General features: G+C 51.0%; 1 protein-coding gene across 1 annotated transcript in view; it reads left to right on the top strand.

Annotated features, from left to right (window-relative positions):
* The first annotated feature begins 5,598 nt into the window (after positions 1–5,598).
* LOC125956265 (uncharacterized) overlaps positions 5,599–14,150 on the top strand; it is an 11,618-nt gene continuing 3,066 nt past the window's right edge. Inside the window, exons 1-3 of the mRNA XM_049687966.1 lie at positions 5,599–5,725; positions 6,837–7,099; positions 12,415–14,150. The exon at positions 12,415–14,150 is cut by the window's right edge and continues 449 nt beyond it. Of these exons, the coding sequence (XP_049543923.1) occupies positions 7,009–7,099; positions 12,415–14,150 (1,827 nt within the window). The 5' untranslated portion in view covers positions 5,599–5,725; positions 6,837–7,008. The remainder of the gene's footprint in view (positions 5,726–6,836; positions 7,100–12,414) is intronic.

The raw sequence follows: 14,150 nt of genomic DNA, 5'->3' as shown, positions 1-14,150 counted from the left end.
CCATCAACGGTCGCACATTCCCTTCTCCATTTCTCTCCTTATCAAATCCCGGGGGAGCAGAAGCTGTAAATTGGTTGATGAAAAATACGATCCCCAGCCAGACGATGGGCCAACATTAAACAAATTTACCGAACCGGATCGCTAATCGCCCTATTAATTTCTGTCCCACGCACACAGGCTACCAGAAGAAATGCTTTCCACACACTGACCACACACACACACACACATTAGCCTCACGCTTTATCATGCGCATAATGCCGGCCGTTCTGTCGACACCCGTCACAATGGTGCTCTCGAGAATGCTTTTAAATGGTGATCCTCTTCGGAGAAAGAAAGCCTTTCTGCTGTCGCTTCGTTTATCAAACAAACTTAATTCCCCTTTCCGCGGACCGTTGGAACGCCAGCACGATCGGCCACATTCTTCCCCGATGTTTGCACATATTTATGTCTCCCCTTGTTTTGATTAGCCATTTTATTGTCCTTTTTTTGGAGCTTTTTTTCGAACGAATATCAAATGCACGAAGCTATCGAGAAGCGCCTGGTGCCACCGATGGGCGCGCCGCTATCAATTGGGTGTACGCCCCGGGGACCGATTTGGTTCTAATCAACCGCATCGATTAGCATATTTTCGCGATTTAGCAAACGATATTTTACGGTGAACGTTTGACAGGTAGTGGTGGTGGACAGGGTTAGGAGTGGTCAGGAGCCGGTGGCTGTTAAAAGAAGACCGCTATCAACGATCACGACGCCACGCAGACGCACCGGATTGTTGAACATTCAGAGTTTCGAATTGACTCCAATGAAGCGGCGCTGCGAGAAGAATGATATTAAAAGAAGGTGGGGCAGCATTTCGTGAACGGCTATTAATTTGTGTTTTTTTTTAGACATTGACCTTTTATTTTATAGATGATGGAGGATTAGTTTGACAAATTTATGTGTCGATCGATAAAATGGCAAAATAAAATGCGGCTCATTTTTGCGAATTATCGATCGCCAATGTAATATAGAAAAATAAGCTTCGTTTCGTCAGAAATGTTTGGTTCGTTTGTGCAATAATAAATAATGTAAATATTTTCAAATTAAACACTGTAGGCAAAATGTATGCGTTTAACACATTTGGAGATTTGAAGTCAACACATCTTTTACATTCGTCGATTAGGACTATGCAAAACGAAAAGATATTCTAAAATACGTGCAAGCGTTTTTGTGGACTATTAGTATCAGGTAATATGAAGGACCTGTTTGTAATTTTTTCGTCAACTACATATTTTTGAGTTTAGCTCGATTCGTTCAGATGCAAATTAAATTCCCTTTAAAAATGATTTAAATAACATTTGTTTGCCTTAACAGATAGCGTAACAAAGTGGCAGAAGTAGCTCATTACATTATTCATATGGTACAAACGCTGGTGCGTTTAGCGATCGACGATCGCAGGAATGTGCTCCCTGCATCCAACGTTCCTGGCATGCAACTGGCATGTCGACAAGTCATTGCACCTCGGCTGCACGGCTGGCACGACTGGCTGCCGATGGTGAATTGCAATGTTGCTGCCAGCTACGGTGCGTACGTTCTACGCTGCATACCCTCGGCCTCGGGCCGCCCAAGAGAAAGGCATATTCTGATTTCGTGCCTGCAGCCCGCAGGGGCCCGTAGCAGGGATCGGGAATTTCGTTGGGCAAAAACCGGAATAATTAAATCCCGGACTCCGGTTTTGTGAGACGCGCGGTGGTGACGGGTGCACCTGGAAGAGGTTAGATGCGGGTTGCCTCTGCTACCAGCAGCGTGGCAATCGAATGAACTCGAAGGTCGTCTGCAATCTGTCAGTGCAATCGCCGCCGCAAAACCCGATCACGAATCAGTCCGGTGGTAGAACTCCAGCAGCAGCAGCAGGAGCAGAAACCATCGCCACGAAACGAAACCGTCACCTAGACAATAATGGTCCAGTTGTTGCAAAAGGTGGGCCCCTGGCCAGTGGCCAGACAACAACGTGACGAAGCGATCATGTAGCTGCAAGCGAGCAACGAGAAATGATCAGCTAAATCGACGATAAATCTTCGTCTTAATGACTTATTAAGATGCAATTCCCTGCTCGACAGGCGCACGCAGAGGAGAGGAGCGCCACGACGATGCGTACGATCCACGCTACCCTGACATTGGCCCCAAAGGGGCTCGAGCTGCCTCGAGCTCGAGAAGAAGACCTGAACACTGCCATATAAGTCCTGCCGTCCTAGGAAGTGTCTGGAGGTCGAATTTCGAGGCACCGTTCGCCATACGACGACGACTCACGGCCTCGGCGAAGGCACACGCATACGGGATCGATCGAAGAAACCTTTTGCCATTGACATTGAGGCTCCGGACATATAATCATAACCATTAAACGGTCGAAGCGCTGCGGTTTTGTCGGCGGCGCGGGTGTCGGAGTCCGGAGTGTCGATCGTTACATTACCGTAACGATCGTCGAAGACAGCGACAGCGTGCCAGAGTATTAGCCTGCGAGGGGGTGCCCGTTCATTGATCCCTTCACCACCCGAAGTGCCCGAAGTGATCGATAAATTGACGGCGGCTCTTCGGCGGCGCTCCTATTCAAATAAGTGTAACACCTCCTTCACCCTCGACCGATTCGAGGAACTCTCAGAAATGGTCTACACGCATTTTGCGTTGGCCACCGGACATGCTCTAGCGCTTAGAGGCGAGGCGCACGGTAATCGTCACCTTCGGCAGCGCGCCACGGAACACAGCAGGTAAGGGAATAATTTATTCCTCCATGGTCGACGCCACCGCACCGACTCCAAGACCGCCGGCTTGTTGTATTGAGGATCCTTCCTCGAAGCTGCAGCGCGTGTTCGAGCGTGTTTAGCGATGGGGAACCATTTTTGTCCGATTTGTCCGCGTCCCCGATCGCCCGCATCCTTCTCCGCAACATTGGCATGACCATCTGAGACGGGGACTCGGGCGCCCGCGTATCGACCTACGCATGGCGCAGAGCCAGAGCCGAGCGCGTGCCCCACGGTACGCCAATGGTTCGCCCCCGGATGTGCCCGCGTTTCCATCCAAAAAAGCCCACACTTGTACTCCGGATACAGACGGCACTCGGTGGAGGGGGGAGGGGGTTTGCGCATTCTTCGCGCGATCTACGACTCCACATTCTTACACAGTCTCTCTCTCTCTCTCTCTCGTTGTCTTTCTTTCCTCCCCACAAGTTGTTGTGCCGTGGAACTACGCCCGATGACTTCATACTTCCGTGCGCCTTGGGCCTTGCGCCATTAGCTCTGCCATTGCAAATGACCTTTAGCCTACGCAAGCGCCTCGACACCTCGACGTGCGACGACAGTCGTCGTCTCGGGCTAGCGTTGCTGCTGCTGCTGCTGCTAGTGGCCTAGTTCTATTCTATCGCTCGCACCGAATAACTAGCGGACTAGCGACGGGCAATTCTAACGGATTCTGACGCACACGCGCGTGATAGTAGTGGCCGGCGAGCCCCGAGATGGGCGCAGCGTGTGGTGGCCTCACCTGGTGACAAACCGAGTTTTATTCACTGTGGGTTGTGCTGGGAGCCTGGGGAAGGCCAAGACCGGCTGACGCGACACGCTAGTCGACGCGTTGTCGCATTGATACGACCTCCATAGTCCGCTCACAACCACACCACCACACCACACGTTGGCTATGCAAATGGGCGACCCAACAATTTCAGCTTCATGATCGCTTCCGTCCCCAAAACGCCATAAATGCTGGCGCACGAATGGAATTTTGCGGTTGGGCATTTTGTTGTTTTAAGGGGAGGGGTCCGCACTCCCCGCCCTTGGTGGTCGTCACCATCTACGGGAGAAACTACGGGACGCTGACAGACGGGAATTTTTGTCAACATTTAACGGAAGGAAGGCCACACCCGCGACATCCGCGTGATGGTCGTGCGATGTTGAATGAGCTCATTATCGAATTTGGCTGATGATGGCGGGATCAGGGCCGGTTTTGCGGGGGGGGAGTGTTTGTGTTTTTAAGTCGCGAGCTGCCAAGGAAATCAATCCGAGCCGTGAGTGATCGCAGCGATCATTTCACCTCGATTAGGCGATTTCATTCAACTTTTCCCTTGATTGCCGAGCTGGAATTTGCATTCCGCGAAGTGCTTTCCAAGCTTTCGACAACGTAAACGAATCATCGATCTCTGGATCGATCCGACACTGAAGGGTAGGTCCAGTCGATTGGGGTTTGATTGGTGATTCGTAAATTAGTGATCAGCGACACTTATGCGTGATCTCATACTACGTTGTTTGTAAATATTTACAGCAAACTGTGTGATGAGCATCATCAATCTTCGCATGGAAGCCGGTTACTGGAAGGACAAACTGTCTGATAAACACCTTTTATCTCTTGTTGCTGTCCGGGGAAAACATTCAATCCAATCCGGAACTTAAACGATCTTCTGTTGGTCGACCGGTTAGCCACATTATCTTAAGAAGCTAAACACGATTAAGCATTATGTTAATGTTGCGATAACAGTATGGCATACACTTAGTTTTAGGACTCTCTTCCATAGTCTTGGATCCCAAATATTTGACGGATCTGTTGGAAAAACAAAGCGTGCCGTGGCCGTATGTGATGACGAATGTTGTCTTCTCGTCGGAACTCTGCTCATGATGCATATGGCCGAAGGTCCACACTACTGATTGTTTCGGTATGAAGTAATGGTGCGATCATCCTCGGACACTCGCTCGAAGGTGAGTCATAAGAAAACAACGAGACCCCCGGGTGACAAAACGTTCCACCAACCAGATGAAATTCAACAAAAAAGAAGCTTAATCTCACGCCATCATCATCGCGGTAGACGAAGAGAACTACGCACGAATCACACGCGTGTCTGCGTCGTGCATCGACGAATCCTGAGATCGTCCCGGTATCTCGGTACCAATCGATCCGCCGGTCCACCGGCCATCGGTCGAGGCCGAGAATGGTCATTGGGAGCCAACATCGAAAACGGCATTTTTTTTTCGCAATATTCGTGCCAGTCCGGTAGGTCAACGGCGTCAACACGACCGGAGGAGGGGGCCACACAACAACACCCGTCCGGTTGGTCGTCGGGTCCGAAGAGCGTGAGGCTCTCGGTCAAGCCCTTAAAAGGCATACCGAAGGTAAGCTTCCTTCGATCGATCGTCTCGATCACCTCACGCTGCTGGCGGCCTAGCGAACGACGAAGGAGAACCCTGAACGGCGCATTGGAGCATTGTGCTCGGTACGTTACTCTGCAGACCAACGCGTCAATGATTTCTGTCGAGGCTAATCCCATCGCCGGTAGCGCTAGCTCTCTATTTCCTACTCCTTTGGTCCTACTGTTTCCCTTTTCTGGTGGCCTGAAGAAGATGCGTTGCCCCCCGGGAGATGATTGGTTTGGCCTGCAACTCGCGCGGACGTGAAGTGCTACGGGAAGATGAACTTCACGCAAATGAAGGTCAGAGTAGGCTGTGGTCAATACACCTCGGTTTCCTCGGCTCCGGAAATGCGTTTGTTGGTCCAGGAGTTGGAGAAGCTACTGCTTAACACTACTTAACCGATACTGATGGTTTCTTTTCTTCTCGTTGACATTTGATTACAGATTCATCTGCAACCTTGGTGGAGTTCGAACCGGGAGCCGGTTCAGGTGAAACGCCAAAGGCCCTTCGCTCCGGAGGTCAATTCACCGTTTCGGAACGGGTTCGGTCCACGGGTGCGTCCTTGGGCGGTCTGGCTGTCGGTAAGTTATCGATTGCGCTTCGGGGAATGGAAGGAAGTGCAAAGGCACGGGCCCAGAGTCGACAGGGAAGGCTATAGGGAATGCATTCATCCGTTGGCATCCGTCGAGAACGAACATCGGCGGCCGCTTAATTAGCCTGTCGCGTTCAAGCCACCCCTATGGCCAGTCTATCTCGGTGAACACGGGATGATGGATGGTGGCAGGGTCGTTGAACAAGCAAAGCATGGAACATACTTGCCACGCGGAAGCTCGATCGCTTACGCGCTTGCTAGGCTAGAAGTAATTATTTTGTAAAAAAAACTGCAAAGATCATCCGTGTCCGGAGACCCGGACACTCGAGTGTCAATGTCACTGATCGCTTTTGTTGGTGTGGTTGAGCCACGGAAGCGCGAACGTTTTTTTTTATCGATTGCTTACATTTTTGGCGGCTTCTTGAAAGTGTTTTGGAATGAAAATAACGCACCAAATTCACGCACGAAATAACTGTTAATAACCTAATTGGGGGGAATGTAAATGTTGTTCGTCCGTTTGTAAATAGAGAGTCTTGGTATCTTTCTCTTAGGTTCTACTGTATATACGATTAAAATTGATCGATGTTGTACATAGTGGTAGTAAAACACATCAAGGACTGACTTCTTATCGATATTGCTTCCAAGCGATTTCAAGTAGTTGAATGATTTTATCGGGTTCCAAATACATCCTTTTCGAGTTTATGCAATGACTTTAGATGAAGTTTAGCGAGCCTTTACACATCCCTAGCATTCATAATTTATACTGTTATACTGTTCATGTTAGATTGCTGCAAATTAACGACATTATTTTTCCCTTTTCCTTCATCGGATTCAAATAGTTCATTCATGACATCTGCATGATCGCACCGTATGGAGAATCTTTCGGACTGTTTCTTTATGCTGTGTATATTTCATTTCCATCATTTCATTGACATTTACAAAAGGCTCATTTATTGTTAAATCAAATATTCATAAAAAGAAGATCTTGCGCTCAACGTTTCATGGTGGAAATTCCTTACATTCTCTTCATTTGCCTATTGCTTCCTTATAGTTTATTATTTAAACATTGATCTATTCCTTCCTTTCCATCTTACGATCAGACCAGAGACGATTAAGTAGTCCCTAGTGCTAGGCATGTCTGCAAATGGATAGATAATTAAGCTAGCCCTACGTGATAAAGTGTGAAGCCATGTGGTTGCTGTCCGTCGGTACGAACGAAAGTATGAGCAGCGGACGCGCGTGAGTCGGATGGGTAGTGAGTGATTCGCGAAGATGTCGACCGAGGTGGACCCATTGGCGGTGACTGTAGCGCCAACCGGACCACGTGTTTCCTTCAATCGGGATGTCCATGTGAAACGCATCGGTTAGTGATCTGCTCTCTCTCTCTCTGCCAGTTATCAGTCTTCATTATTTCTACCTCCATCTACCTCTTCTATGCCAGCTCACTTGCCCAAAAACTAAACCCAACTCAGTTCACGCTTCCTTATCCCGTGTTGTTCAGTGTGCCCGCGTGTGTTTTTAAAATTAGTGTGTGTGTGTGTTTTAACTAAAAGATTGAACTTTGGTACGGGATAACACAACAATACGCAACCAGCCAACAACTAGGGAACTAAAACGAGCAACCAGATCGCTGCTGCTGCTGCTGGAACGGAGGCGTCACTTGACGTGGCGCGTGTCGTCTAGTGGCGCGACCGATCGACCTACTAAATGCACCGTAACACACCGTGCACCATCTGTGTGTGCACTCCAAAGCCAAAGAGACGTTGGCACGGCTTCTAATACCCCTTTCCGCTCATTGGTAACCTCCACACGAACGGACGGGCGTGAGTGTGTGTAACCAGCAACACGATAACACACTTAATGACCAACTAAACCGCTGCCACCCTGCCCACCCATGCCTATGAAGGTCTCATAGCTATGTCTCTCAACAAGGAGTTCCGAAATGTCGTCACACCTGTCCGGGGGTTGTGGTGCCAAAGAAGGGGGGAATTTAGGGGAGGAGGCCACCTATGTTCCTACGCATGCGTTTGTGTGTGTGTGTGTGTGGACGATTCTATATAAATCGAGAGCAGAGCGAGGTACCCACGCGCCCGGGTGCAGATGAGTCGCTTCCTTGTTCGATACGAACAGCGATCAGACCGTGGTCCAGTGGCGTCATCCACTGGAGGACTAGGGGATGATGTGGGCGCACTGGATGATCCCCGCTACGTCAGCGTATTCCGGCAACTCGCAACAGCTCATTGTCGCCCCGATTTGTACCAAAACAAAGCGTTCGAAAGGCGTTAGAAAATGGCTTCAATCTGAGGGTCATTGGTGGTGCTTGATGGGAAATTAAGTCAGCCGCTTACCTTGACCATTGATGTAATTCGATTACCAACGAAAGGCGAACGATCGACAACGATCCAAGCGATCCATAACGGTATTGAATGGTTTGAAGTTGAAGGACAAGGGCTCCGCTACAATGCACGCTGCACGCTTCGTTCTCACCCACGGAGATCGGCCAAGTGGTTCGTGTGCACCAGTTCGGTAGGCTTTGAACGTCGTCGTCTGGCCACGCCACGAGTATGGCGAACGGAAACGGAAGTGTGCGTGTGAGCGAACGAACGTTCGCGGTCGTGGTCCGCCCCGTGCGTTGGCGTCTTTCTCCCACGTCCCACTGGCCGAAAGTGTTTTGCTTCCAAATGGCCAAACATCATGTTTTAAGCATCAACTAAACAGACGCCAGTTCGCGGTGTCACCAGCGATGCGACGATTCAATTATCGCGATTCCGGGCAGCAGCAAAAGTGCCCCGGCAGCTTGCGACCAGAGGTGCCAGAGCTGAAAGTGTCACAGCTGCCTGGCAGCAACAGCAGCAAACAAGTGTTTCCGGTGACCTTTTCGGTGAGTGTCGTGGGCGCACACAACCTTAACCCACGCTAAACAAACGACTTCATTCACGTCACGCGTCATTATGATGCGTATGATCCACCTGGGGTCCGTAACACCTCGCTCCGGACATTCCCTGGGACACTGGGCGTCATTCAAGCAGAGGGAAAACTAAAACAAAGCCTGATGTTTGTTGTTTGGGGACGCGCGACGCCGTTTGACGTCGTTGGACACATGGGACGTCACACGATGGAGGCCCTCGAGACCTGGCTAGCTGGATAGTAGAATACCGATACGGCCAGAATGGATTACACATGCTCCCCAGCGAGCGATCTTCAAACAGCCAGAAGCAAGCGACCATTCCGCTGACCAGAACCCTGGGATTACGCGGAGCGCGTTCGCACTTACTCATCCCCGGGGGAAATAGGCGCGTAATAAGCGATCGTGCCGGCCCCGGCGTTCTTGCGGGCCGATAAGAAAGATTATTGCCTTGCTCCTTGCGATCACCACCAGCCCTTCCTCAGCGGGGGAATCAACCCATTAGTCGTTGTCTCGCGGACGCTCCATTAGGCTGCCTGAGCTTTTGGTTGCCGCTCCGTTTGTCATCTATTGGTTGTAATGAGACTTGCTGAGACGGAGACCCGGGGGCACCGGTTCCCGGTCCCGGTAACCGGTCGACCTGTCAAACACACACACACGTGGGACCGATCTGGCAATGTAACAACATAGAGAGCCACCGCCAGGATGGCAACAAAGTTGCAATCAGTGCCGCACCGATTCCATTTGTACCTGTCAGCCCGCAAATTACACGCTGCACGCGGCACTGTGGTGTGACGTAGAAGGGTGCGTAAAGATGGAGAGGTCGCACTGCTACCCGTTTGTCCTGATCCTGATGATGATGCTGGTGCAGCTGGTGCTGCTGAACCCGGTCTAGGGTTAACCTTGGATAGATAGATGTTAGTGGTTCGATTCGTCTTGCGGCAAGAAATGTTGTATCCGCGCCAACGTCCGCGATGCGTGAGGATGAGCCGGTTGTGGGTGACTTGATGGATTGAATGTTGCTCTTGGGTGCCGCAGCGGCCATTAACCGATGCCAAAAGGTGGTAGAACGATTATACTAAATAATTTTGTGTCGAGCGCAGGTCATTGATTTTGCTTCGGAGTTGGTTTATACTGTATTGATTCCACTAGCATTAAAGCAGTTTATTATTTTCTATTGGCTTATCTCTTTTGGAGAAATGTTTATCTTTTGTTTCATTCAAGCTTCTATAGTTTAATGAAACGTTCTGTTTTTTCAATATGAGTTTTGCAAGTCTTAATACATTGATTCAATGTTAGATTAATATATTTGTTTGAGTTGATAGAATTTCTACCTATTAGAGATTCCTTTTTAAATTTAATATGAATAATAAATAACGAATCACATTTTAGCTTCCCATATGCTCTTCTTTGTTATGTTTTATTGTCTACCAGATTTGTTAAAAACTGCATAGTGACATTAGGGCTATAAAATAACAAACGAGGACAATTTACACTCCTGATCAAACTGCGTTATGCCATACCCGAATTGGTATGCCAAAGTGTAGCGAAACATGCGGCACGCGATGCTTGGACGAGTTACAGCACAAGCCTGCCGCATACGGTAACTTGCTGCGGGCGCGAGCATGCGGCTAAAGCGGTACAAATAACCGATCGTTTCCACATCGCTCGAGCGATCGATACAGCGCGTACAATAGACCACCGGACAAGTCGGACCCGCAGAAGCCGCCATCGATAGTCAAGTGCTTTGGGGGGTTCTGTTGCTGGTTCTCTCATCCTGCGTCCGCCTATTCAAACTAGTGTTTACACTGCTTCACCAACACCAGACTCGCGTCAAGTGTGTATAACGCGGATTAGCGCGTGGAGCGCAAGACACCTGGTTGTAGCATAACTTGCATGATCGTCGTCGTCGTGGTCACCGTGGTGGGAAGGCTGGCCAGTGTAGGACAAAGCCAGTCAGTCAACCCTCCTCTCCCGCATGCGCACGATCAGCGTAAGTGCATTCGTTAGCCGGCAGGAAGGGGGGAGCAGGGTGCGCGGTCAAGGGAGCAGCACATTTGCATAATAGCATAGATAGAGTAATGCTCGTACCCCCGGCGTCCCTTTCGCTTAATTCATGCAGCTTCCAGCTCGAACGAAGGCGAGTGAGTGAGTGAGTGAGTGCCAAACGGCGATCTGCTCCTCGCTCTCCTCTCCTCTTGCCCGGTCAGATGAGATGAGAGGTTTGACAGTTGCGAAGGGATTTACACGTTGATCAGCCCTTAAGCCGCACGAAGCCTCCGGGGGTTTTAAGAGGTTTTTGCTCCCTCGACAATGCACGATGGCGGCGTCGACGACGGTGGCGGTGACTCGTTGCATTCCTGCCGCGACCAGCAAGACGGGACGGGACGGGTTTCGTGCAGTTCGTCTACGTCGCCGGTCCGAACTTCGGTGCCAGTGAAAGGCATGGTGGTAGCAAGCCGGTTGGCAAGGTCGTCCTACCGCAACCACTGATCGTCATGTAGGGCAGAGGCCTCCAGGAAGCAGCACGCGGTAGTATCGTTGCCGTTGTTGGCCAAAGCAACAGGCCCGCGATCGGCAGCAGCAGCAGCAACCAGGGAGGGTAATTAATGAAATCGAAATCGAGCGTCCAATCCCCAAGCCAAGACGGTATGCGACGACTACGACGACGACGACGACACTAGGGAGAGCATTTCCGCATTGTGACGTTCGGGGTTTTCTTGTGCCGGTTGGATTAGGCCCGGCCTCTCGGCCGTTTTTGTGCGGCGCGTGTATGATCGGCTCATTGTTGATGGTGGCTTGATTAACGATCTTATATTCCAATTAATACCGCTACAAACGAGTGACCTTCACTTGTTAGCACTCTCTCGGTTTGCGGCTTCCATACTAGAGTCTCCTGCAGTGGGTTGTTTTTCGTCAGGTTAGATCGAATTATGACGTTCATTGGCGTAGTGCGTCAACGATAACTGAACCGTCGCAGCAAATGACCTGCCTGATTGAGCAAGTTAATCATATACCTTCACCTTGTCGCTTGTTGTTTTGGTATTTTGGACCGAGATCGCAGGTCATTTTTAATCATTTGGATTGGATAGCGGAAAAATGTGACCCCAGAGTGAAAGCTAACAACCACAATAGATGTTGTCTCATGAGCTGAAGACAGGGCTGTATTAAGTAGAAGTATCCACGGTGATCAAGAGTCGCATATGAAGCCTTTTCTCTCGTCTGGACAACGAAGACCACATCGAAACATATCTCGTTTTAATCTGAGCGCCTGTTGGGCGCTCAGTGTTCCCAAAACATTTTGAATTAAGAATTTTGAAATGAAATCAAATTAACTTATTTTGTTACCGGAATCGAGCAAAAGTCAATAAACTGAAAACATTAAATGATATTTTTCCCGCTTGAAACATACAACAAGAACATCAGATAACGTATGGGGGATTATTTTAATTTGACGTTATGTAGAGGTTGGAAGATCGGTAGTAGATCGATCGCTAATCATTAGCTGGGAGTAGAAATAGATCAACTAGCAAATAGAACCCCCGCGTTCCTGGTGGTAGTCAACATTGAACATTCCGCTGTCTACTTGTAGTAGAATATGGTGTTTTCCAGATGCTTGTGTGATGATATCCTTGCATTTCGCTTAAAAAAGTAGCATACGGTGCTAGTAGTTTGCTTCTCCTCTTCATTCAACTTCCTCTACGCCATAGTTTGTCCCTAATGCTAACCCGACTATAACGCTAAAACCATGTTCCTGCTTCACGGCTTTACAGGCTCACGGAGCGATCCATCGGGTACGCGCCAGCAGGCCAACGGTGCCGTTCGAAAGGAGCTACCCGAGCACCTGTCCCAGGAGGCACTCCGGAAGGAGGCAGAGTTCGTGCTTGCCCAGGCCGACAAAATCGATCGTCGATCACGATCGAACAGTGTCGGTAGCGCGACGCCGGGCCGATCATCGGCCAGCACCACCGGAGCCGAGCTTACCGACAGTCGCTTCAATTCGTTGCCATCGCGCAAATCGCGCACGAAACGTGCGATCGAGCGCTCGTCGAGTGACGCCGCCTCGAAGAAACCCTCCAAGAGCTTACTGAGTCTGTTCGGTCGTAAGCAGCCGCAGGACGCCGGAACAGGTGACCACCAGCAGACGGCTGCGAAGAATACGCAGCTCGGACGTAGCAAAAGTGATGTCGGAAGCCGTAACTCGGGCGTAAAAGATTCGCAACAGCAACGTCGACCGGGGACGTCCCAGCGTCACACGAAGGTACCGCGCAGGGCTACGCAGGAGCTGGGTGAGCTCCGATCGACCCTCCAAGGTGCCAAGAAGCATGATCCACTGACACCGATCATCGAGGCATCACCGATCATTGAGTACTCGGCCCAGGTTGATCCACTGACGGCGTTCGTACGGCATCGTGAGCGCGCCGTCTCGGAGGAACCACCGTCCCAGTCGCACCGCACCTCCCCGGCCACCCGGTCGGCGGCCTTCGCCCGGCCCGTTATGGAAACGATTGGCCACGAGCTACGGTCCACCAGCTCGCGGTCAGCCGGTAACCTGCACAGCTCGCAACTACCACCGGAGAAACCACACCTCACCAAGGGCGTCACGGTCGAGGGCATCGTCAAGCGGTTGTCCAACGCCCGGCACACCTCCCCGCCACCGGCCCAGCTGGTAAACGGTGGATTCTCTTACACACGCCAACCGCTGGCCACCAGTCCGGACACTAGTCCACCGGATTCCGCCACGAACGAACGAACGAAGCAGCGAACTGCGATCGGTGGATCAACGACACCCGTCGCGTTCCACACTGCCCGCCACTACACCGCCAACACTTCGACAACGGAGGAAGAGGAAACGTTGGAACGATCGGGACCGGGCAAAATGAGACCACCGACGTCGACGGGATTCCTGGATGCGACGCAGCGCCCCAGTCCACCGTTGCCCAAGTATCGGCTCGATGAAGCCGATCACTCACCACGCTCGATGTTCCGTACGGTGCGTCACACGAACACGAACGCGAGTGATGAGGACGAGGGTCTCGGGATCGATTATGGCCGCCAGCAGCAGCGCTACAAATCCTCGGCCTACCTCGGCTCGACCGATGCTGGCCACAAAACGAAGTCATCGACGACAACGACGACGACTACGACTGGCATCACAATCCCGGTGGTGGAACGGACATCACCCAAATCCTTCTTCACGACCTCGGACGAGGATCACCTCATTACGCCCGTGGTTCGCTCGACACCGGTGCCCGGTGAGAAGAGCTACCAGACCAACGAGCGCTACAGCGTGCACTATCGGGGTCAGGCCGATGGTAAGGAGCACTTCCCGGAGTTTCACGAACTGAGCCAACGGCGCGAGATCCTGGAGTCCCGGATACGTTCGCGGATCGGTTCGCGTGATCTGCTCGATCGTTTGTCGCCGGAGCGGACCGTTCCGGTACCGATTCAACTGCACGGTAGCGCTGGAAGTCGTTATCGATCTACCATGGAACGTCGATCGGTAGAT

Source organism: Anopheles darlingi, chromosome 3 (assembly GCF_943734745.1).
Source record: "Anopheles darlingi chromosome 3, idAnoDarlMG_H_01, whole genome shotgun sequence".
In the NCBI taxonomy this organism is placed as follows: domain Eukaryota; kingdom Metazoa; phylum Arthropoda; class Insecta; order Diptera; family Culicidae; genus Anopheles; species Anopheles darlingi.
The sequence above is the reverse complement of the archived record's forward strand: the minus strand, read 5'-3'. Positions and strand labels throughout refer to the sequence as shown.